The sequence below is a fragment of the Rhinolophus ferrumequinum genome, chromosome 10 (genome assembly GCF_004115265.2).
Source record: "Rhinolophus ferrumequinum isolate MPI-CBG mRhiFer1 chromosome 10, mRhiFer1_v1.p, whole genome shotgun sequence".
Lineage (NCBI taxonomy): Eukaryota > Metazoa > Chordata > Mammalia > Chiroptera > Rhinolophidae > Rhinolophus > Rhinolophus ferrumequinum.
The window spans coordinates 62131571-62155821 of record NC_046293.1 but is presented as its reverse complement, the minus strand read 5'-3'; the positions used below and the strand labels follow the sequence as shown (position 1 = coordinate 62155821).

Here is a 24251-nt window from a genome sequence, read left to right as displayed (position 1 = left end):
CTACCTGCTCTGCTAATATGGTGCTGGGACCTTTAAATAGCTTTTTTTTCTTTGTCAGCTGACATTAAACTTTTTCAGAAGAGACAGGAGAAAGATTGCAGGAGAGAAAGGTTGGTCCTTCCTGGTTTCAGTAAGCTTGCTCAAGAGGCTCCTGCACAGCTGATGGCTTTTCTAGCATCGGGCTCTTGCAACACACGGAGCTTCTCTACTTCCAGGCCCTGGCAATGTGGGCGGCTTGTCCAGTGCCAAGCTGCTGCAGTATGAATGGCTTGTCCCGCGCCCAGCTCCTCCAGTGTACACAGCTTCCCCAGCACCGGGCTCCTGCTGCAGGCCGCGTCTCCAGCATCCAGCCTTCTGGTGGCAGGCTCCTGCAGCCAAAGCCTGCTCTGGGGCACAGCCAGCAGCTGCCCCTGGCACTCCCTTCAGGTTGCTTTGTAGTGGAGGGCCTCCAGTGAGACTCCTCCCTGTAAACAGCTTCCCCAGCACCCCAGAGGGTAGATTGCCAGCAAATTCCAAAAGGCGGATTTCTGGAAAGTTGCATTATCATGACCCCACAGTGACTTCTGGGCTGTTTAGTAGGCTACAGACATGCCCTCTCTACAAGGTCTAGATCTCAGCCCCAGGGAGAGGAAAGTGGGAGGGTGGGGGTTGCAGGAGAAACGATTCCTTGGGCTGCATCTCAGTCCTAGGGGTCATGATGACTTCCTATTTTTGCTATTTCTGTATTTTTTAGAATGTCTATTTACTTCTGGCTAGACAATCCCTCATTACTGCAATCCTCTGTTATAGGTAATAATTCTTTATATTAAGCCTTCCTGTTCAAATTACTGTGAGGTTTCTGTATCCACATTGGGTGCTAACTGATAGATACTTACTTCCTCATATATTTTAAAGTAATAGCTAAAATTTCCTATCAAAAATTTAAATAATTGAAAAAGACGAATTTTCTGGTGTTCTATGTATAGATTACATGCTTCACATATTTTTTTCAAAACTTTAGAGCTATATTTTTAGATCATTTAATGAATAGAGAAGTCCACCATCTAATGTAATTTGCAAAGGCAATCTTATCTGCATATCTATCAACCAAATCAGACTTATTCTCTGTCCAAAAAAGACTTTCATTTTCTCAATTTGAATAAATTTGTAAGTATGTTGATAAAAGTTCTCATGACAATCGTCTCACTTAAATAGACTGGTAGAAAATGGAAACACGGACAACATATAGCGATAAATAAGCATACGGCAGGCGGGCAGACTGAGCCTTGCCCAGGTGAAATACTATTTCAATATTTTTTTACCAGTTCAAAATTTTTCAATATTTTTTGGCCTGGCTTTCATGGGTCTCTCCTTCAGAAGGAATGCTGTCGTTTTTCTGGATACCTTAGAGATTTTACCCTGGGACAATAAATCATAGTAAGATTTTGGATGAGTAAAAGGTATGATATCTTTTGTGAAGTGGGAGAAGGATGATTATGACAGATAGGAAGGAAGAAGTGGCCACTCACAGACTCTCTCAGACACATCAGTTTCAGAAAAGTGTACATACTCGTATAGAAGTTGAGAACCAGAAAATGGATTCCCTCAAAACCATGCCGTGACCCCTAGAAAGTTTTGTGGACACCAGAGTACAAGTTCTCAGTATGAAGAGAGTAGTACCATATCAATGAAGAACCATTCTCTACAGTAGAGGCTAAAGCAGGGGTACTTTCCCCCGAAAATTGACAGGAAACCAAGTAAGGAGAAGAAACAGACAATTAAAAGAAAAGGTAGAATAACCATATTAAACCATATTCCTTAAAAGCTCAGAAAAGCTTTTCCTTACAAGAATGCTAAAGGAAATCGAGGTAATATCACATCAAATGGGAAACTCCCTGACCCCCGCCAGTACCTACGTTTGGATAAATGTCTTGCTTTTAGTTTTTGTGACTCAAAATCTCATATGGGTTAAATCCTTCATTTACAGTGGTTCTGTTTCTTATTTAAAACAGTTTTCCTTAGATCCATTACTTTAGTGATCACATGATAGGAAAAGAGGTGGAGAATCTTAAAACAAAAAGCAAAGAGGATATGGCCAATTTTTACCATTTGGGATATTAACAAGTTGAACATGGCTCAGCAACTATCTCAAGTGTTACATCAACTATTATGACACAAGCTAAAGGTGTTGAAATATAAAGGATGTGTGTTTTCTGAGAGGAAATGGGTGACAATTTGAAGGGCTGCCTTTAACGTGAAGAATAAATACAAAAGAAATCAGAGCAGATTCTCAACCAACACTAATGTGCAATAAGGTTATGCAAGTTAAGAAGAGCTTAAAACTTGAAAAAAAATTCAAAGAAACTTATTTGCTGTTATTTTGAAAAATTTGTAAATGCTAGCATTTTCAAAAGGAAACATTTATGGAGACATAGTAAGTATGCTTTATATGCTACATGTATTAGATTCTTGTTTGTTCATTTCCCCTAAGAAAATTGTAATTCTGTTTTAAATAAATGATATTTACTCTCAGTTAAGGTTTTTGTCTTTTTATTCCCCCAAATCAGCATTCTCATGGGACGTACAGGGCTTCTAGGATTTTCTCCAGCTAGATAAATAAATTTTTGGTAAAGACTTTCCTTTCTTGAATAAGATCCATAATCTCCAGAATACACTGTCTGAATTAACTATTTTGGTGGAAAAGTCTATATACTGCCTGTTTTATAGTAAACTATCGGGATCTTTCAAATAAAGTTTTTTGATGAATGCAGAAACTGTTAAACTCCTATTACATAATTTGCTTCTATATGTGTACGTATTTGTTGTAATTCCCATGTTGCCTCCAATCCGGGTAGTGCCCTTCATTACAGAAGTATGAATAATCAACTTGGTGGATATTATTCAGTCTGAAGGATGTACATGAAGAACTTGCTTTTAAGGTCCCTCCAATAAATTAATTTAGGACCATCATTTGCTGATAGAAAAATCAATAAATACATAAACATTTTTGTGCTCACCAAAATCTCTTTCATAGCTCTGCTAAGCACCATGGTTATTGCAATGAACAAGTTAATGTTGAGTATTTTAAAGATACAAATAGTGCAATATCAACCAGTCTACCAAACTGGTAATTTATCATGAACGTCAATAATTACTTTTGTTTTGTGGGAGAGGAGGAAATAGAAATAATAGAAATAAGAAAACTGAATAATGTAAAGATTCTAATATGAACAAGCGATAAGTAGTTTGTTGCCATCTGTGATATGTCCATACCCACAGGTTTTTAACATACTTACTTGAACAATGGAGTACCACAAACAACACATTTATATATTCCAGGATCTTTGTGATGTGTATATTCTCCTTCGAAGGCACTGATAAACAATAAAGAAAGCATTAAAAAATTAAACTTAGCATTATTTCTTACAGAATGTATTTGCTTAAAATATCTTTCTCTAATAAATCTTTCAAGAGCTTTTTGTCCTATAATGAGAATAGACCAAACAGATGGAAATCTGAACATTACTGATATATTTCAAATCTATATACTAAAACGTACATAGAACTTATCCAAACTACTACAGGTTAAATAAAAAATTTTTTTAAAAAAATCAAGCCATATAGTTACGTAATGCTTATGAAAAATTTTCTCCTATTTAAAAAAAAAAAGCAAAAAAAGCTTGTAGCTCAGAATCACAGGGAAAAAAAAAAACTTATTACATAAGATTTCTGCTACTCTACAGTGTCCAAGAGTGCGTATACCAGAAAACACAGAAGGATCCAAAGACTTCAAGTGGAAGGAGTCTTATTTTTTGGTTTGAAAAGGAATATTGCAGCTTTAAGGGAATATTTTTCTAAGTTAACAATCTTAAAGGGTAGGAGGTCATTCAGCTAATACAAATCAGCTGTGCTAGCCCAACAAAACGTCTATGTGCTCTGCAGCTTGTTTTTATTATCCTTTCACCCTCTTTATGAGGTCCAATTTTTTTATAAACAGAATTTTTAAGAATGACCTAATCTCTAGTTGTTTGCGTGCATTAAATCATTTTGCGAGTCATGTACACAACGGGATGGGTCGAAGTCCTGGGCTGAGACTGAAGTGCACGGCTAACTCATTGTGCAGTGAGGGTGGACTTTGTCCAGGGATTCAACACTTGGGAAATTCAGTAAACAGTATCCACTGTGACAGGAAGAGAGTGTTGCCTATTAACAAGAACCCCATGTGTGGTAAAGAGCTCTTTCAGTTCATGAATGAAAACAAGAAGTTACATCATTAATAAATTTGGATCAGAGGTAAGTTACGGCCTTATGCCAAGCTCCATGGTATAAATTAGACAACAAAATGGTTGGACCTTGGCAAGTTACCTTTAAGCTGGAATCAGCTGAGAGAGACTTTATTCACTAAAAAGAGTCTTGGAAGTGAACAAACTCTTTTTTCAGGACTTAGGGCGAACTTCCAAGGACCAAAGCCATGTGAGGGCAGTTATTGAAAATTTTTGACATTCCAACCACAAATGAGCCAATAAATACTTTCTCCACATGTGCTTCAAAAAGAAATTGGAGTGGGGTAGAAAGGAACTAAATTATGCTACCTTCTTTTTGCAGCCAAAACGTCTATACTTACAATGGCCACCTTCACAATTTCAGCATCCTGGCACAGTGCCATGTCCCTCATGGTTTTGCTTACTGTGATGTCTTCCCAAAAAATGTACCTAAATCGCTATTACTTCCACACATTTTGTAGTAAACTAAAAACAGGCCCTTAATAAAAGCCTTGTGACTTTACATAAGATAGAGTGTTCATTAAATGGGGGAAAGAATAAATAAAACTTAGTCTTAACCTAAACAATACCATTTTCAAACCTTTTCAAGGATATTAATTTGTAGACTTTAGCAAATAAGTGTAGAATTCTGTAAATTAAATGTCAAGGAAGAGGATTCAAAGGCAGAGGGGGTGGGGGAGAATGAAGGAAAGAGCTCTTGCTTAATGACTTTTTCTTCCAGCTCACCTTACCTTTCGGTCCCTTTCTCCTGAGTGACATGGTACTGCAGGGGTGTCAGCCGCTTCCTCAGTTCCTGCTGAGAAAAGACCACCTTACAGGTCTTTTTATCCCTACATGACCCTGGAAAGAGAAAGGATATGGGAGAAGGAGGATTTTTAGCTTGAATCCTAAATAATTGCTTTGGCTGGCCGCCATAACACAGTTTCTGCAGTCACTTGTCAGTGACCAGATCAGTCCGTAACGTCCAAACTTACCTGAACTACAGCTGATTATTTCTCTGTTTAAAACACAGTGTTTCTCAAGATTCAGGTGATCCCATTGGAGCACTGACAATGTGCTGTAGCCAAAACTGCTAGCATGTAATAAAAACTCACTGGCCATTCACAAGTTGCTAGTACATCCTTTCTGTCTTTCAATACCCTGAAATTCTTTATTTTCAAACGAATTTAAAAAGTATAACTATTTACAAGTATTTACACTGTATATATAAGATGATGGGCATATTATGTTAAACAATAATTCTCCCTTCAATAATTTCGCAACTTCGGTAGTATAATTTCAAACCTTCATCATTCAGTTTCCATTCTGGGTGATTTAAATACCATCTTTTTCTTTTTTTAAACCCTAAAGACATATTTTTGCACGACTAGCAATTTTTGTTCTCTGTGATTCTATCAGCTACTTCACTAGGTTCTGTAGAGTTCTTAAAAACAAGTATCTCTTTAAAGACTGTATCTTACCATGTTAAACAGGCAGCAAGAAACTTTTCATAGACTCCAGAAGGCATTTACACTAATGCAGATTCAAGAAGTTCCAAAGAAAGGGTGAGAAAAATAGGGAGGGGGAAAGACAAAGAGAAAAGGAAAAGTGAATGTGATTTTATTTAGAGACCTACATTTTCTTTTTGCAAAGTATATTTAGGAACACTTCACTGATTAAGTGTATTTGAATGGTGAAATAATTTTAATGTGATTCTAATAACAATGGCAGCTTTTATTTCAACCTATACAGACTGCAGTAAAAGGTTCAGACAACACCTGTTTATATGTAGTATTTTATTTTACCTGCACAAATGAGCGAAAAGAAATATAACTCCAGGACAAGGCAACCCTTACTCGCTGCAGTAAAATCGCTTTTCTTTGCCATCCATCACAGTAAGAAAGAGGCTTACAGATGGCCCTACCTGCAAACGTTTCCTATCATGTTTTGAAACTGCTAAAAGAAAACTTGCTTAGTTTCCTGAATATTAATCTCAACTTATTTTGAAATATAAAGAAATATGACTTAGGAGTAGAAATGCTTTCTACTTCTTTTACTGTTAAGGCACCTAATGTCACAGTATGTGAGATCACTGGAATTAGACGAGGAGAAAACTAACTGGGTTTTCTCCTCGTCTAATGGTGGGCTTGAAGGAGGTAGCCTGATGGTAGGCTTGAAGGAGGTTATCAGCTTCCAGAATCGAAGCCACCAACACAGAGTGGTTGATTCTCTAGGAGAAAATATGGAGGCAGGAAAAGAGCACCCCAGAGGCAAAGAGAAAGGTGCACTTCAACGGAGGCCTGTGGGTTGTCAAACAGCGCCTCTCTTGATGCTACACAACACATTGGGCCTGCTTGGGCCTGGAAAGACCCACAGGAAGAGCTGGCTTGTCACCAATGGCATGTTGGTCTCTCATCTCACTGGACCCCATATTACACTAGGCTTTATCCAAACACCTACTACTTACACGGTTAATATTTTCCAAGGGGTATATAGAAATGTTTTCCTGAGAAATGTCTGTCATGTCAGAACAGGCCTCTCCACAGCTTGAACACAGAATGCTCTTTCTTAAATAATCCATTGACTGTGATGGGCGATTTTCTGTTCGATTCACTATGGACTTCTTGAGAATTATCTTTTTGTTTTTCTTTCTTTCTTTGTTGGAAGGGTTGCATCTTTGTTGAGTTTGTTCCAAAAGAATTATTAATTGCGAATTTAACACGACAAAATATCTTGGTTAAAATGATTCTTTCCAATGGCACGGCTAATTAAAATCTGTACAATTAGAATTAAAACATTTCTGTCCAAAATATTTTTGTTAATACATGTTCATTCATACAAAAAGACCAATTGTGTTCCCAAAGTTGAGAGAACTAAGCTACCCATCTGTATGTCATTTAGTACAAGAGAAGCAACTGCAGGTTTAAATTACATGGTATTGGATTGCAATTTCCTAACATTGGATGCTTTTCTGCTTTTTTACCTTGAGTCATTTACTAAGGAGTGTTCATAAAAAGTAGCTTAAAGCACAGATGCTTGCAAATCGTTTAGGCAAAGATGTTTCTCTCTTTTTCATTCTCTCTCTCTCTCTCTCCAAAATTCTCTTTTCTGAAGAAAATGAATAAAACTGTTGGTCAGTATTGACAAACCATGTCAAGTATTTGTATAAGGAGAAAAGGTAAAATTGAAAACATCTGATTGAAGTAAATAATACAAACATAAAAGCTTTACTGATGAATGAAGGGTATTGAAGAGACTTTATTTCATAGATTAGAAATTACTTTTGATCTAAACATTCTTAAAAACAGATTATTTTCCACTATGAACCATCTCATTAACTGTGCTACAGAGACCTCGTTTTAATGGCAAGCTTTGAAAGAGTGCTGCTGTACTCTTTTGTTAGTCTCCATCTTATTTGGGAGGGGGATAGAGGTTTCATTCCAGCTTTCTTTGTTTGTCTTTCAAGAACCACTAAAGCAGTATTCACACAAATTTTGTAGGAATGTGCCCTATGTCATAGCCTACAAATTATTTGGTTTTGGTGCACTTAAAGGTCATCTTCCAAATTAGCAAAATTTTCCTACATCCTGGCTTTTCAACCTTAAATATAAATATTGTTTCCTAACTGTAAGTGAGGTTTGTTCCTTAAGAAATACTAGTGCTTATTTAAAGTTGTCAACTTTGTACATTTTTATTCTTTGGTCATACTGTGTTCTCAAAATAATTAGGCTTTTAAAGTGTACCTAATAGCAAAAGGAAGTATATATAGACTAGAAACAACTATTGTGATTTTTATATTAAACAACTCAATGAGAAGTTAGTCAGATTTTAATAAATTTCTTGCCACATAGTTTAATAATAATAATATACTTCCTGGACAATTGAAATCTATACTATTACATTAGCTCTTTAGCATCATAACCCAAAATTGGCATATATAAACATGGAAAAGTTTCACTTTTGTTTCTGATTTCCCTTCTTCCTATCAGACTCACTTTTCTAAAGTCATATGGTGCCACTGTTAATTTTGAAGAAATCATTGCATTTTGAAATTCTAGAATAATTCGTTGGATGGTTTCCCTTTACTATCTTCACTTAGGTACTGTAATTTTCTTATTACACAGGGTAATTTAACATTAGTATTATATGACATCTGTTCAATGACCTCTAAATTGGCTTAGAAGTATGTTACGGAAAGATTTTTCTCTTTATTTAAATGTTTAATGGAGTACTTTGAAAACAGGAGTGCATGTATGTGTATACACATGCAACGAAAGTATATTTGAGGGGGCAATATTGCCACTTTGGTATCTAATCATAACACCATTCCCCACAAAGTAACTTTGGCCTGGATAAGATCTATCGTGAACCCAATACAAGGGTGTTTATTCACTGATTTACTGAAATATGCCCAAAGTCTCTTTCTATATTGAGGCTTGTTCCATGCTGTTGCCTCAGAGCCAGTGTTCAAGTTCTAATGGCAACCTCTTTTCTTTTTGTCTTTTTAAACAAATTTAGTCTTTTTAACATTTTTTATTGGGGAATATTGGGGAACTCTTGCTCTAAGTCATAATAAACTGACAGCAAGAGTTCACATTCTGGCTCTGTTTCCAGTCACCGTAGGCAAGTCAGTCTCTTTGACTTTGTATCGCTACCCCCACAGGTTTGCTATAAGGCTCACAGCAATTATCACTTAGTAAACACTGGCTGAATAAATGCAAATCACATTATCATTCTGATGACAGTAAACTCTGAAGTTAAAACTGTATCTTGCAATGTAGCCAGGTCAGGTATTTCAGGTGCTGCAATATTTTATTGGTAATTATTTTTCTATAATAATTCCCTCAGAAGAATATTTTCCTCACAAGTTATCTCTAAAAATGATTAAAATAGGAATTGAAAGAAAACTCATTAGTGCCTACTATGTGCCAGGCACATTTATATAACCACATTTAAACCTCTCAATAATTCTAGGAGGTAGGTGTCATACCCATTTTACAGATATAGAAACTGAGGCTCGGAGAGGTTATACCATACTCTACTAAGGAAAATAGCAAATAGACATATCAACTCAAACCTAGGGCTATCTGATTGCAAAGCCCATGGTCATTATATTTTCTGTGAGGAAAAAAAATATGATGCAACTTTCTTCTTTAATTATGCAATAACTTTCAGCTTAAAAACTATCACTAACTACTTAAGATAACAAGGGCAAAAAGTTATGATCGCCACAGTACATCCAGAAAAAATAAATACACTTGTCTATTAGCTAATGTCTGTTTTCCCTGTGTTCATTCCTTCAGCACTGGGTCAGTGACAAGGTTCAAACAGGATTCTCACAAACTCTATAAAACTTTGAAAGGCTTTTTAACTTCCTGTTAAGAAGTAAATCAGATCTGTTACCTAAATCTTAGAGCACTTTTAAGTCATAAATCTTATATTTCAGTGCAAAAAATCAAAACAAAAACCTAAAGATCCCATAACTTTAATTTTGCTTCCAGGATCAGAAAAAAATGAAACTATTAAATATTTTCCCAAGATAATAAATGAATGAGATAATAAGACTATCTTGTTTTGCTTTGAGTTTACGGAGTTAGAACAGTAAAATTCATGTTGAAATATCTTGCCACTATATTTTAAAATGGTATACTTTAATTTTCACAAATAAATTTCAATTTTCAGTTGGTCATTAGTCTGTCAAATTGAAAATCTGAACAAACTTTTATTCATATAGTAGTGTTAGGAATTTCTAAATAAGTGGGCATTTATAAAAGCCCCATCTAGTACATTTTTAGAATAGAATGTAAAATATATCCCATGAACCATTTTTTTCATGTTTGTTTGTTTTGCATGCCAGTAATTCATAAAAGGCCTTTAAGGAAAAAAAAATGCAAAGCACAGGGAAGAAATGCTCCGTGCTTGTAGAGAAATATAACCAATTCTTCTGATTTTTTTTCTCTCAAAGTAGACCTATATAAAAAAAAAAAATTCCTGAGATTAACATAAATCTAAGATGTCATGACACTTGCTTCAGTACTCTGGTTTCCATGAAACTAGGGTTGCAGGGCTTACTTTGAAGACCATCAATCCGACACTTTTCTTACTATTTTTTTTCTAAGTCATCAAAAATGTTGAACATGCCAGGCACTGCGCTAAGTAAAATATACTCATTCATTCATTCATTCATTCATTCAATAATTATTTATTACCTACTATATGCTGGCATTATTCTAGGTACTTAGGATATAGGTACGTAGGATATACTGGTGAACAAAATTAAGATCTTATTATCATGGAGCTCCCATAAAAGCAGCCGGGGTAAGGGAAGACAGACGAAACACAATGAAAATAGGTAAATTACATAGTCTCTTAGAATGTGATAAGTATATAGGAAGGATAAAAGCAAAACTGAACAAAGAGGATTGGAAGTGCCAGAAATACGGGCTGTAACCTCAAATAGAGTGGTCACGGTAGGTCTCACTGAGAAGGGGACATTTGAGCAAAGCCTGAAGGGAGAGAGGAAGTTGGCTGTGCTGATAGCTGAAGGAAGTGATTTCTGAACAGACGAAGTAAATGGCCAATGTAAGAGATGAATATACTTAGAGGTTCATACTCCGGTGGTAGAGACACAGACAGGTGTCGCAATACAGGTGCTAAAACCTGAATATGAATGGAGCACACAAGCAACCATTTAAACATGTAAAGAATATGCTTTTAAACCACAAAACTTAGAGTTACGTACCTTAGAACAGACAGTGTCTGACATTACCTTTTTTACTTCCAAGAGAAATCTTAGTGATCACTATCTCCTCTTTTTAGCCAAGTGCTATACTCAAAACAGCTCTCAGAGAGTATTTGTCTGGCTGAACTTGAACATGGAATCTGCTAATTTACTCCTGGTACCCAAAGTCATCCCTTTTAGACGCCAGATCATCATTCCCAACCTGGAGCCATGTGTAAGAGGATCCTCAATAGATAGCTATTCGTAATGAATTTTTGATGGGCCTGGAGAGCAAAGTCCTCTGGCCAAACAATGCTGTTACCATTCTGAACCACTTCAATAACCCTCCCCTTCTGATTAATCTTGTAGGTGATGGGAGGAAACATGCAGAACTAAAGCAAGTATAAAAACAGTACCTCAACTTAGTTTCCATTTTTTAAAAAACATTCTTAATTTTCACATTTAGGTCCAATTTAATTTCATCTGTCCTCTAAGTCCTAAATATAGCACAAAGAAAATAAAACTCCAGGTTTTAGGAGTCAGAAAGCAGACAACTGTTTATTTTTACAGTAAAGATTTTTCTTTTCTATATGTAAGACAAACCGTATCTTTGTCATAGTAATAATCACATTTCATGCCTTTTCGCTGTTTTCCTATTCACATAAAACCGTTCTACAGATCACTTTCAGTTATATTCTACGGATGCATGCAGAGTTCTAATTAACATCAATGAACATTACGCCAAGGCAACCTACCATTTTAAACTTCTTGAATTAAACAAGACCCTGTGTTTTAGTGGTGCATAGTTGAATGATAAAATTGGTCTTCTGGTTTCCATACTGAAGGTTTGAACAGATAAACTGAGAAAATATTTTCAAGAAAGTTTTCCTTCCAAGTAAATACCCTGATTAACTCACCACTACTCTGCTCAGTCTTTTCATCTATATACCCTTAGTACTAGTGTATTTATGTGCAAGGTACTAGTTACACAGGCTAACATCGTATTTTGCAATTATTCTCAAATGTCTTCAGTTGTTTCTGCTTTATTTCCCCCGGATTATAAATTCTTTGAAGATATAAACTGTTGAGCCTAATATTAATTCACACTTTCTACAACAATTTCTTAAACTTTTACAGTAAATCAAGAACTGTGATGAGCACTGGAAAGCCCCAGGAGAGTATACATTCCAGAAGGAAATATAAGAAAAGCAATCAATACAGTGTGTCCTACAGTAAAAGTATATGCAAAGTTTTGTGTAAAGAGAGTTAACAACGAAGACATTAATACTCTCAAACTTTACTAATCTAGACTGACTCGGTCCAGTTATAACTGGGACATAGAAAACGCACAGTTTGTAGAAACAGAACCTACAGGGTAAGAGGGCCAGAGGAGATTCAAATAGCGAAGAGAACTCCGTCTAGACAGCCTGAGAGATGCAGTGTGATCAAATGTGTATGTCGAGGTGGTAGGTATCCTATCCTAATGAAAAGAATGCAAAGAATCTTTCTTGTAAGCGGTATCAGCTGATTTAACAAAGCAAAAATAGCCAGGATAAAATGCAGACTCAGACTGGGAAAAGAAGAAATTGGGGAGCTGATAACTAAGGCAGTTTTAAAATTAAGGGTTTTTAAAATGTGCAAACGTTTTCTCACTGTAAGCAAAGGTTTTCATACTGGGAGTAAATTTATTTCCCATAACATCTAAAGCCTACTAATGACTTAAAATTCTAGCCTTTAATAGTAAGTTCTCATTTGTGAGGCTGTATGATTTTTCTTGAGACACTGGAGAGGTTTGCTACTATGTTCATCCCAATGAAACATTCATGTAAATGACTCTGTAAGATAGAAATCACATTTTACATTTCTATCTTTTACTTGTGTTACAAATATTTGATTTTTGAATTCATTTATCACTGTAGTCATTTTATCACCATTCTTTAAGTATCAAAAAGAACAAAAGAGTACGTATCAACTCTTCAAAACCTAACGCAAATACCAAGAGCAACGATTTTTACATTAATGTGGACCATAAAGACTAGAATTTAGGAAAATATTTAAAACATGTCTTGATCCAAAAAGCATTTTCTTTCTTGAAAGCATATAAGTAAAAAGAGAATTTTTGTCTTTTAGTTTTGGAAGCAGGGCCAATTTGGGTTTTTTTTATTACTTTCAGGTGTACAAAACAACATAGTGATTAGACATTTACACCCCTCACAAAGTGTCTACTACCCATCTGACACCATACATAGCTATTACAATACCATTGACTATATTCCCTATGCTGTACTTTCCATCCCGTGACTGTATTTTTTTAAATTATATTTGACATTCAATATTACTTTACATTAGTTTCAGGTGTACAGTGTAGTGGTTGGGCATTTATATAATTTATGAAGTGATCCCCACGCTATGTCTAGTACCCATCTGACACTATAAATAGTTTTTACAATATTATTGACTATATTCTCCATACTGTATTTCACATCCCCGTGATTACCAATTTGTACTTTCTCACCCATTCATCCAACCTCCCTCCCATCTAGCAATCATCATTTTTTTCTCTGTATCTATGAGTCTATTTCTGTTTTGTTTGTTCATTTAATCTGTTCTTTAGATTCCACATATAAGTGAGATCATATGGTATTTGTCTTTCTCAGTCTGACTTATTTCACTTAATATAATACCCTCTAGGTCCATCCATGTTCTTACAAATGGTAAGATTTCATTCTTTTTTTATGGCAGAGTAATATTCCACTCTATATATGAACCATTTCTTCTTTATCCAATTGTCTATTGATGGACATTTTGGTTGTTTCCATATCTTGGCTATTGTGAATAGCGCTGCTGTAAACATGTGGATGAATATATCTTTTCAAATTAGTGTCTTGGATTTCTTTGGATAAATACCAAGGAGTAAGTAGAACTGCTGGGTCATAAGGTAGTTCTAGTTTTAATTTTTTGAGGAACTTCCAAATTGTTTTCCATAGTGGCTGCACCAATTTGCAATCCCCTCAACAGTGCACAAGGGTTCCCTTTTCTCTGCATCCTCACCAACACTTATTTGTTGATTTATTGATGATAGCCATTCTGACAGGAGTGAGGTGGTATCTCATTGTGTTTTTTATTTGCATTTCTCTGCTGATTAGTGACATTGAGCAACTTTTCACATGTCTATCGGTCATCTGTATGTCCTCTTTGGCGTAATGTCTATTCAGGTCCTCTGCCAATTAATTAATTGAATTATTTGGTTTTGGGGTGTTGAGCTATATGAGTTTTTATTAATTTTGGATATTAATCCCTTATCAGATGTATCACTGACAAATATCTTCTCCCATTCAGTAGGGTATCTTTTCATTTTGTTGATGGGTTCCTTTGCTGTGAAAAAGCTTTTTAGTTTGATATAGTCTCATTTGCTTATCTTTTTCTTGTGTTTCCCTTGCCCGAGGAGATATAGCAGTAAAAAATATTACTATGGGTAATGTCTGAGAGTTTACTTCCCATATTTTCTTCTAGGAGTTTTATGGTTTCGGGTCTTACATTTAAGTCTTTAATCCATTTGAGTTTATTCTTGTATATGGCATAAGAATGTGGTTCACCTTCATTTTTTTGCATGTATTTATCCAGTTTTCCCAACACCATTTATTGAATAGACTGTCTTTACCTCAATGTAAATTCTTGCTTCCTTTGCCATAGATTAAATGACCACATAGGCATAGATTTATTTCTGTGGTCTCTATTCTGTTCCATTGATCTATGTGTCCGTTTTTATGCCAATACCACACTGTTTTGATTACTATGGCCTTATAGTATAATTTGATATGAGGTAACGTAATACTTTCAGCTTTGTTCTTCTTTTTCAGGATTTGCCATGGCTAATCAGAGTCTTTTATGGTTCCAAATAAATTTTAGGATTATTTGCTCCAGTTCTGTGAAAAATGCCATTGGTATTTTGGTAGGGATTGCATTGAATCTATAGATTACTTTGAGTAGTATGGACATTTTAACTATATTAATTCTTCCTATCCATGAGCATGGTATATGTTTCTATTTATTTGTATCTTCTTTAATTTCTCTCTTCAATGTCTTATAATTTTCTGAATACAGGTCTTTTACTTCCTTGGTGAAATTTATTCCTAGGTTTTTTGTTTGTTTGTTTTTTGATGCAATTGTAAATGGGATTGTTTTCTTAATTTCTCATTACTACTGTATAAAAATGCAAACAATTTCTGAATATTAATTTTGTATCCTGCTACTTTACTAAATTCATTTATCAGTTCTAATAGTTTTTTGGTGAAACCTTTCAGGTTCTCTACAGTATCATGTAATCTGTAAATAATGACAGTTTTACTTCTTTGTTTCCAATTTGGATGCCTTTTATTTCTTAAAAAGAGAATTTTTAAAGGCACTTCCATCACCAAATGATAGTAGAGAAAGTCATTTAACTTCGTCTGATTGTCTTGTATTCTTTTTTTTTTTTTTAATTTTTGAAAGTTCTTTTTTTTAACAGTATTTTGGCACATATTTACTGTTTATCACTGATTGTCTTGTATTCTGTATAGTCATTACTAATTAGTGAATTTCTCAAACAAAACTAAAATTTGTTTTATTTTTTGTTCATGCTCATTTTCTCTGTTTTTACTAGATATTGTTATGTATTTTATAATTACTAATATATAATATGAAGACTTTATTTCATATTTAGCCAAAAATTAATAAAATCCTCATTTAACAAACCATATGCCCAACACCTTATTCATACGGATGAATTGTTCTCTAATAATTTAGCCTTGTGCACAAATAACTTTTAAAACTCATGTAGAAATTAGATGCTGTATAGCAACTTTTCAACATTAACTAAAACTTTACTATATCATAGAGTTACTAAAACATTTTGTTTTAGAAAAAATATAGCTACATCAGAGTACTCATTAAACATTTTAAATGTAAATTTTCTTAGTTCCCAAAAACATTTTAATTCATGCAAAAACCGACTCATGCTTAACAGTCAATGTGTTAAACTAATAACATTTTCAAGATTCTATAAAATTCAAAACATAGCAAAACACAATGTGAAATTTCTTTAATTCTTGGGTGGTCTGCTGAAGAAAATGTAGTTGCATAAAACTATAAATTACTGTTAAATCAGCTATTTGGATACAAGATAAGTTAATTTATGAAAACTTGTTTTAGTTTATAAAAAGTCTATACACTTGAAAGACAATTTCAATGAGATATCCAACCATAAGGGAGTTGGAATCCTATTGAAAATGGAAAAAGGTTTTGCACTCCACAAATATTGTTTGAACATAATATAAGCAGAAAAATTTGTAGTTTGTAAATCCATATGTTCTTAACTGGACTTTACATACTTTTGTGTAAATTTTCACAATGTACCTATGTGCTACTATCAGTACCCTTTCGTGCTGTGAAAGAATGTAAATCTAGTGCCATCTACTGGAAAAAGTGGGTACCATTCAATCAATCAATTGCAAATTATTCTGTGAATCATGTGAGTTGAAATTTGTTATGTCTATTTTTATAGAACTAATTGTTTCTTTAAAAAAAAAATCTTCCCCAAAGGATTTTCAATACAATCAAATAAGTTACGTAAGACAAACTTGTAAGAATGGTAAAACTGGAGAATAGGGGTATTAATCTAAACACGGGGGAAAATTCCATTGGTGATATCAATACAAGAATCAGAAATACTTCGTTCTGATCAGAGTTTTTAAGTTGGTTTCATGTGTATCTTTTAGAACGCCTATGGTCAAAGAGCCCGCTATGAAGAGTTTCAGAATACCTGACAAAAAACTTGAAATTATAGAAAAATTGTATGTAGGTGCACATATGTATTTTCTGGAAAAGGAGAGTCCTAACTTTTATCAAATAACCATGGAGATGGTTCATCCTTTCATGAAAAAAATCTAAAATAGAAATCCAATCCAATCAGTAGGTGAACAGCAAACTGATGACTTCAATTATTCTTTAAAAGGTAAATATAACATCAGATGCTATTAATGAACTATTGCCAGCTGAAACTTGAATGGTACTTCTTACTTATGGATGTTGCTTTGGTACATATCTCTTTACCAGTATTTCCTCTTTATAAATGGAGAATTTAAAGTATAATAAACAATATTAATTTGCTCCAGAGAAAAGTGATCAAAAAAGTCAGGATTCTTAATTGTCATGATAAATACAATATGCACTTATTCCCTTCTTTATACAGTTTATTTACCAACAAACCTCAACTTGTTTGAGAGAAAAAGTAAAAGCAAGTCTGGATAATATACACTGAATCTGTGGTACCATTTTTTTGTTGTTGTTTAGCTACAATGTGATTCATACCTAAGATATTCACTATATTAATGCAATAAAAGGAGAAAAGAGAAATTGTTTCTCACTCAAAAGGCAACCAAACTATGAACTTTACTTTTAATCTTCCCATATAGAAAAGTCTCAAATAAATTTGTACTCTGTTATTGCTATCACTTCACCTACATGTAAACTTTCCAAATGTTTATTCATTCATTTAACAAATATTTATTAAGTGCCAGGCACTGTGCTAAGCTATGGAGCCACAAGCCCCTGGTTCATAAAAGGCAGTTATTATACAGACTACACTCTACAACTTGCAAACACCATTTGCAAAATATCTCTCTTTAAGACTTCTAATTTCTACATTAGAATAACATGGTGTCTTTACAAAACTGCGTAACAGCCATGTGGCTCTTCAACCCATGGAGACTGTTAGATATGCCACTGAAGTCAAGCAAGAGTAACAACCACGTATTATGTATATAATGTTAGAGAAAAGTATAATTAATCACTGTAATTAGTACTATTTAGATAAAGACTCTCACTTGGCTGAAAGCTATGATGATATCTAGTCTAAGCTACAATTAGACTTAATTTTTTCAAGCATTGAAACTATGTATAAAATTGTGCCTCTAATCCCTCCTCAGATAATGCTTCAGTCTTGGCTTCGAGGTAAGGAATTCTAATGTTCAAACGCAGAAAATATTTCTGTCCTCCCACCACAACCTAGCAGACTTTTCTGTAAATTCCCGGCCATTAATTAGTGCTGAGTTTTAAGATTTGATTAAGCCAAAGCCAAAAGTAAAAGCAAATGAGTTAATAAAATCAAAATTTAATGTCAGAATTTAATACATTATCTAATTTGCATTTCTCATTTTAAAGCTAGATAAAGAGACTAAGATCTGGAGAGGCTTACTGATAGGTTCAAGGTCACAGAAGTTAATGACAGAGCTGTGGTTAGAGTTTTCTGACTCCTATTCCAGTGCTCTTTTTAATACATAAAAGGAACTGTTATAGGAAATTAAGAAGAAATTCTGAAAGAGAGAAATTACCTTTAATTACAAACATGAGTGAACCATAACTCAGATGCACTTAATAAGCTCTAAATTAAAATTATGCTTTATTAAAAAATAAGAAGTAAAGGAAGTCAAAGCTGAAAAATGATAGATCACTCTTTTGGGATATGGCCTCATACAGGTCAATCCGGTTATAATCAACTTTAAGAGCCTGTTCCAATTATTTTTTAGTTCTGGAATTATTTCGTATTGAATAATACCTGAAATTAGTAGGGTACCGGCTAGGGAGCAGAAATCTTTTTGATTTACAGAGATTTTGGTTGTAATGGGTTTTGACCAGGGAATATAAATTAAAGCAAGACTTCAAACTTTCACCTCAATTTCCTGTATCTCCAATTTTGACCTCTTCCTTCCCAACTTGTACAAAGTAATAAAGACTAGAATCCCCACTTGAATTTTATTTTTCAAAATTTAAATAGTTTGTTTCATTACTGTTGAACAATTTCTTCAACAATTCTATATTTCTTCAAGTAAAATTCTGTTAGAGAAATAGATGATAAAGATTTTGCTAATATTCATTATAAAATATGTAAATACTGGAAGATTGACTTTCACTTTAAAAAGTAAGTGGTGCATGAATGGCTAAGGGATTATGGAATACTATTCTAGCCAATTCATTTATCAAATTAAAATGGGTTTGCAAGCCAGGAAGACAGAGACTTTCTCTGGGCTTCCATCAATACTGGGTAAGAATAAAAGAAATGTGTTGTATATTTATAGGACTTGAATTCTGGTTCAGCAGGATATATAAGTAAAATAAAGAGATCCAAACAACATACTGAGATGGTTATTCCTCAAACATAAGGTGCATTTGTGGTTCCTATTAAAGTAAAAATAGTTAAGTGAAAGATGGGACAAATGTAAATGTTTTTAAAAGTCTATTATACTAGAAAAATACAAAAAGTACCTATTTTGATAGAGCTATCTACAGTAAACCTAGTGAACATTTATATATGGTGCTTACTATATGCCAGCCACTGTTCTAAGCAGTTTTCACATCCTAATCTATATCATTCTCACAGCAACCCTTTCAAGTGAGTCCTATTTTTATTACAATAATACAAATAAGGAAGGCAAAGCACACAGCTAGTTAAGTGGCAAAGCCAGATTTAAAATCCAGTCAAACTCCAAAATTTGTGTGCTTAAGTACTGTATTATAATTGGTTACTTCTTAAAAATTGCCAGCTTGTTGAATTTTATCTTTGAATCATTCTGATATAAAATTTATATCTATCTCAAGGAATACCCTGTTAATTAATAAATTGTGTCTGTGAATACTTAGCCTCCTCTATGTACAGCAAACTCATGTTGCAAGAGCTATGCTGGTGCTCTCACATGTTCAGGTATTTTTCAGTGGAAAACATGGTTGTGTATAAATTAAATAACTTTCATACTCCAATTGTTATATGTAACAGGTAGTTATGAAAAAAGTTCCACATGGCACAGGGACTACATTGGTTTACGTTCTCACTCAAATTAATATAAAATTCAACAGATAAACCTTGTCAGTTCTACAACCTGAATCTGCCTCTAATCCATCCCCCTTCTTTGCAAACCCACGGATCCCACTGTTGAGGCTCTCAGCACTTCATGAGTCCCTCCAGTCTCAAGCGCCTCCAATCGACTCTATGATCGCAGTGCAAAGGCACTGAGAAGAGTGACTGGGCCCCCCAGGCATTAAGCTTCATTAGCCTCTCATGTCACCACAAATAAACGTAACATCTATTTTAAAAAAAACCCACCAGATGTTTACTATTTAAATACACCTTTAAGACAAACGCCCTATCCTCCCTTCTAATCAAGTTGCAATCCCAGCCTTCTTATAGAAACATCTGGAATCAGCACTGACCTTCCACCATACTAAAATCGATAATCATAAAATGCAAATCAAGTCACGTCATTCCTTCTTCAACCCTCCCCCAAGGTTTAAATTCCTTAAAACATATAAGGCGCTTCCTGATTTAGCTACCTTCCTTCCTCACCTCCTCTCCTTGCCCTCACCCACCCAAGCTAGCCATATTAAATAACCTGCATTTCTCGAACATACCTTGCTCTTTCAAGCCTTCTTGTTTTGCCCACGCTACTTACTCCATATATTAGAAATGTCCTTCCTCCTCTTTAAACGCCTGGCCGTTGCTCAGAGACTGAGATTCAGCTCAAACACTCGTATTCTCCATGAGGTTCTCCTGAAGCTTCAGAGACCTTTCCTCCCTCCCAAAATTTCTTCCCCTAAGCAAAAAGCTAGGACCACGCTTCTCGGGCTTCCCCTAACATGCCAGGTATAAATACGCTTAGTCTAGTCTTAGCACCCTATGGTTCAATGGTCCTCACACAGCTCCATCTTCATCTTGCACTAGTTAAAGAAACGGGCTTGATCTTGTTTACCATGGTATCCTCCCTGCTTCACACAATGCCTGGCACTCGTAATTGTCAACGAATGCTGAATGAGTTAGAATTAAATTCTCTATACAAAATAGTAATAGAGATACATGCATTAGTAGAAAGTATAAATAATATTGACAATAATGTTCACAGAAAATATCTGACCATTGTGGTTTTCATAATTAAAATAATAAACTTATGATGCTACAGTCACATAATGAAATTTTGGACTTTCACGCCTCATGTGTTTAAATGCTTAAAATCGTATTTTTTTAAAGTATGGTGGTTCTAATGTAAAAACCAATTGACACAAGCTATATTAGTTCTGTTTATTTGGCCATTAAGCAGAACATTTTTAAACTACAATAACTAACTAGCTTTATTATACTAAAATTCTTCATTTTAATTTTTTATTTCCTAAAGGAATGGCCACATGTGAAATGAAAAGCATTTCCATTATCGTTTAACAAGATCGATGTCCTATTTTGTGTGATTTGGGACAGTTTCTTATCAAGACGGCCGGCCTCTTATGAACGATATTATGATTTTCAGATGTGTAGGGTGCATTAAAGAACAAGAAGATATCATGAAATATTAGTGACAATTATGTACCGAGCAAGGAAACTGAACAATGTTTCCAAGGTTGTAAGGATGGTGAAAATGAATGTTACTCAAAGTAGAGTGGTGATTAATAACCAATTTCCGTCTTCAAATTAGGACCCAAGTAAAAGAACACGAAATTTAGGAGAGCATGATGGTGTATCATTTCCTGCAGCAGAAACACCCACACGGACCAGTGCCCTCACTTAGGTACAGTATAAGAAGTAGCAACCTGAGGGAAGCGCACAGGCTCGGAGGGCTACTGGCTGGCTCTTTGTCACCAAATGCAGCAGGTTGAATGCAGACATCACTGTGCTATCTTCACGAACAAAACGACAGGCAAAGAACAGGGGCAAGAGCTGAGTAGGAGAAAAAAGAGAAAAATTAAAACATCACAAATGTTAAAACACATTCATTGCTCAATGGATGGTTACAGTTTTTACGAGTGGAAATGAAGACACACACACACATTGCTAATAAATTTCAAATGCCTAGTTTTCAGCTGGTGAGCTTACTTTCAACCCAGGCTTATTTACATCTTATGAATAAAATATACACAATATAATCGCGTAATCTGTGAACACATTTTGCAAGAGGTTCAGAAAAGAGACGAAGTTTAAAACAATTTAAAGGAATGAACATTTACTGAGTTGGTACCATGTGACAGGAATCGTCTGGGGCCTAATATACACATGGTATCATTTCATTCTTACAATAAACCTAGCAGGTAGGTTTTTATCCCCCAATACATATGTGAATAAACCGAGGCTCAAAGGTCCAAGGGCACAAAGCAAATAACCAGTGGAAAAAGGATTAGAAAACCCTGTTATATCTCACTGCAAAGCTGTATTCTTTCCTTACACCAGGCTGCTTTCTTTCAGCAATTATTTGCAAATCTCCGTCCCTGGAGAAGACTGTAAAATATTGTAAGATTAAGAGAATTTCTTTTGTCAGAGTTTTGTTTTTTTGTTAATAGCCAAATAACCTAGGGTCAACTTAGGAGACTTCACTTTAGAAACAGCGTTAAGTCTGAACATAGCACAGTGCATTTGAACTTTCATTTGATTTTATGATTTATAATGTCTAGGTGAGTTCTGTGAAAAATATTCACAATCCAGCCTTAAAAATGGCATATAAATATATAAATTTTTTTTAAGCTTCTGGAAATGAATCATGAGGAAGAAGCTCAAAATTGTGTGACTGACTGATAAACTTTAGAGAAAAGTTCTGCTAGGATTTTCTTTGAAGTTTTGTATAATCTTTCAGTTGGTAAGGATTAACTTCAAATGAAGATGGAAAATACTACATGAATATTAACTTCTAATATTTTATTTAAAATTAGCATTGGAAGTGACCTTATCCACTAAATGTCCAAAAATGGAAGTAAAATTAATGTCTAGTTCATTTCCTGACCCTCACCCCCCCCCCCAAAAAAAAAAATAAAAGTCTGTTCCTGGGTCTCTTCTGACCTCCTGGAAGAACAAACACATAATAAACAGTAATATATTTTACCAAATCACTCTGGAGTATATCTGACAGAAATCTGCTTGTATTAACATGCCTGAACTCTGACTTCTCCAAACTAAACTCAATACAAAACTAAAACATTTTCTTGTTACTAACTGGAGACAAAAGGGAGGAAGAGGGAAGGTAAGTATCGCAATGCACAGCCTGAAAGAACCATTAAACGTAAATAAACATGCCATTTTCACGAGTGACTGCAGAGCAGGGAAAAGAGAGCATTCCTTTGGAGCAGACTACTGACTAATAAAAGATCAAAGGTCTATACCTCACAACACTATAAATAAAAATGTATTTTTTCCTCGTGACCTTCTTTGTAAGGTATAAAGTGTGCACGGTAAATGTAATTACTTAGCAAAGCCGCAGCCTCACTGTGCTCCAGCAGCTGATCATAAAACGTCTTCTTCCTATTCTGCTTCATCAATTGCTGTACCAGGCGGCCTGCGCGCCTACCAATGGCCACGGCCATCTGGCTTGTGTCAAAGCCAGCGCACAGGAAGAAAGGCAGTGATGTCACTCTGCAGGTCAGGCAAAGAACAAAGATGCATTCTACAATTAAAAGCTGCGGGCCTCCAATACCAGGGCCCTCCAGCACCATATGACTATGTGATTTCATGTTCCGGTTAGGTTGCATTTATTTCTACCCAAATAGCCAGGGCTCCATCTAGTGGCAAATTAGTTTTGCCCATTTTTCTTTAAAAGCAAACCCTGAAAGTACTACATTCTCACCAATGAAGTAGAGCAACCAACATGATCAATAACTTTTAGAATAGTATGGTCTTTTCACCCTGAAGAATACAAAAAAAGCACGATTTGTCACAACATTCTCCATTTTCAAACCCTACCAAGCATGCATTTCACAGGTTTGGATTTGATATAACTCTAATTGTTTTAACGTGTTAACCCTAAGTATAGTGAAAAAAGCAGCTATTTTTGCAAAGTGCATGCAAAATGGCATTCCTTACACAAACTACTCTGAAAATATGTGGCTGAGATGTAAAGTGAAAAACAATTCTAAAGAATGGATGCATGCATCTCGATGCCTTGGTGAAATCAAACTCATAATCTTACATTTCCAAACAACAAAAGAATCATACTGAAAATGGCTCTCACATGTGACACCAAGAGCAACTCTTTTCCTAGAACAGAAAAATATTTTTAGGCTGAAATGATTTCACAAAATTAATTTTTCACTAATGTTTTGCACTTCGTTTATGTTTGTAGTGAATAAACACTGACAAACCAATCTAAAGCACAGAATACATGTGCATGAAGGATGGGCTATCATAGTGGATGCGCGTGAGCTATGGAGTCAGACAGCCAGGAGTGGAATCCTGGCCCTGGCCCTACCTAGTTGTGTTCCTTTGGGTAAACCACTTACTCTCCCAATGA

General features: G+C 34.9%; 1 protein-coding gene across 4 annotated transcripts in view; it reads right to left on the bottom strand.

Moving 5' to 3' along the window:
* The window catches only part of MSRB3 (methionine sulfoxide reductase B3), a 149815-nt gene that overhangs the window by 98222 nt on the left and 27342 nt on the right, over positions 1 to 24251 (bottom strand). For 3 of the 4 annotated variants that reach the window (XM_033117818.1, XM_033117821.1, XM_033117822.1), the window contains 3 exons: positions 21571 to 21697; positions 4994 to 5102; positions 3276 to 3353 (listed from right to left, as the gene is read on the bottom strand). In XM_033117818.1, coding sequence (XP_032973709.1) covers positions 3276 to 3353; positions 4994 to 5102; positions 21571 to 21697 — 314 coding nt within the window. The remainder of the gene's footprint in view (positions 1 to 3275; positions 3354 to 4993; positions 5103 to 21570; positions 21698 to 24251) is intronic. The other variant, XM_033117820.1, reaches the window with a different exon arrangement.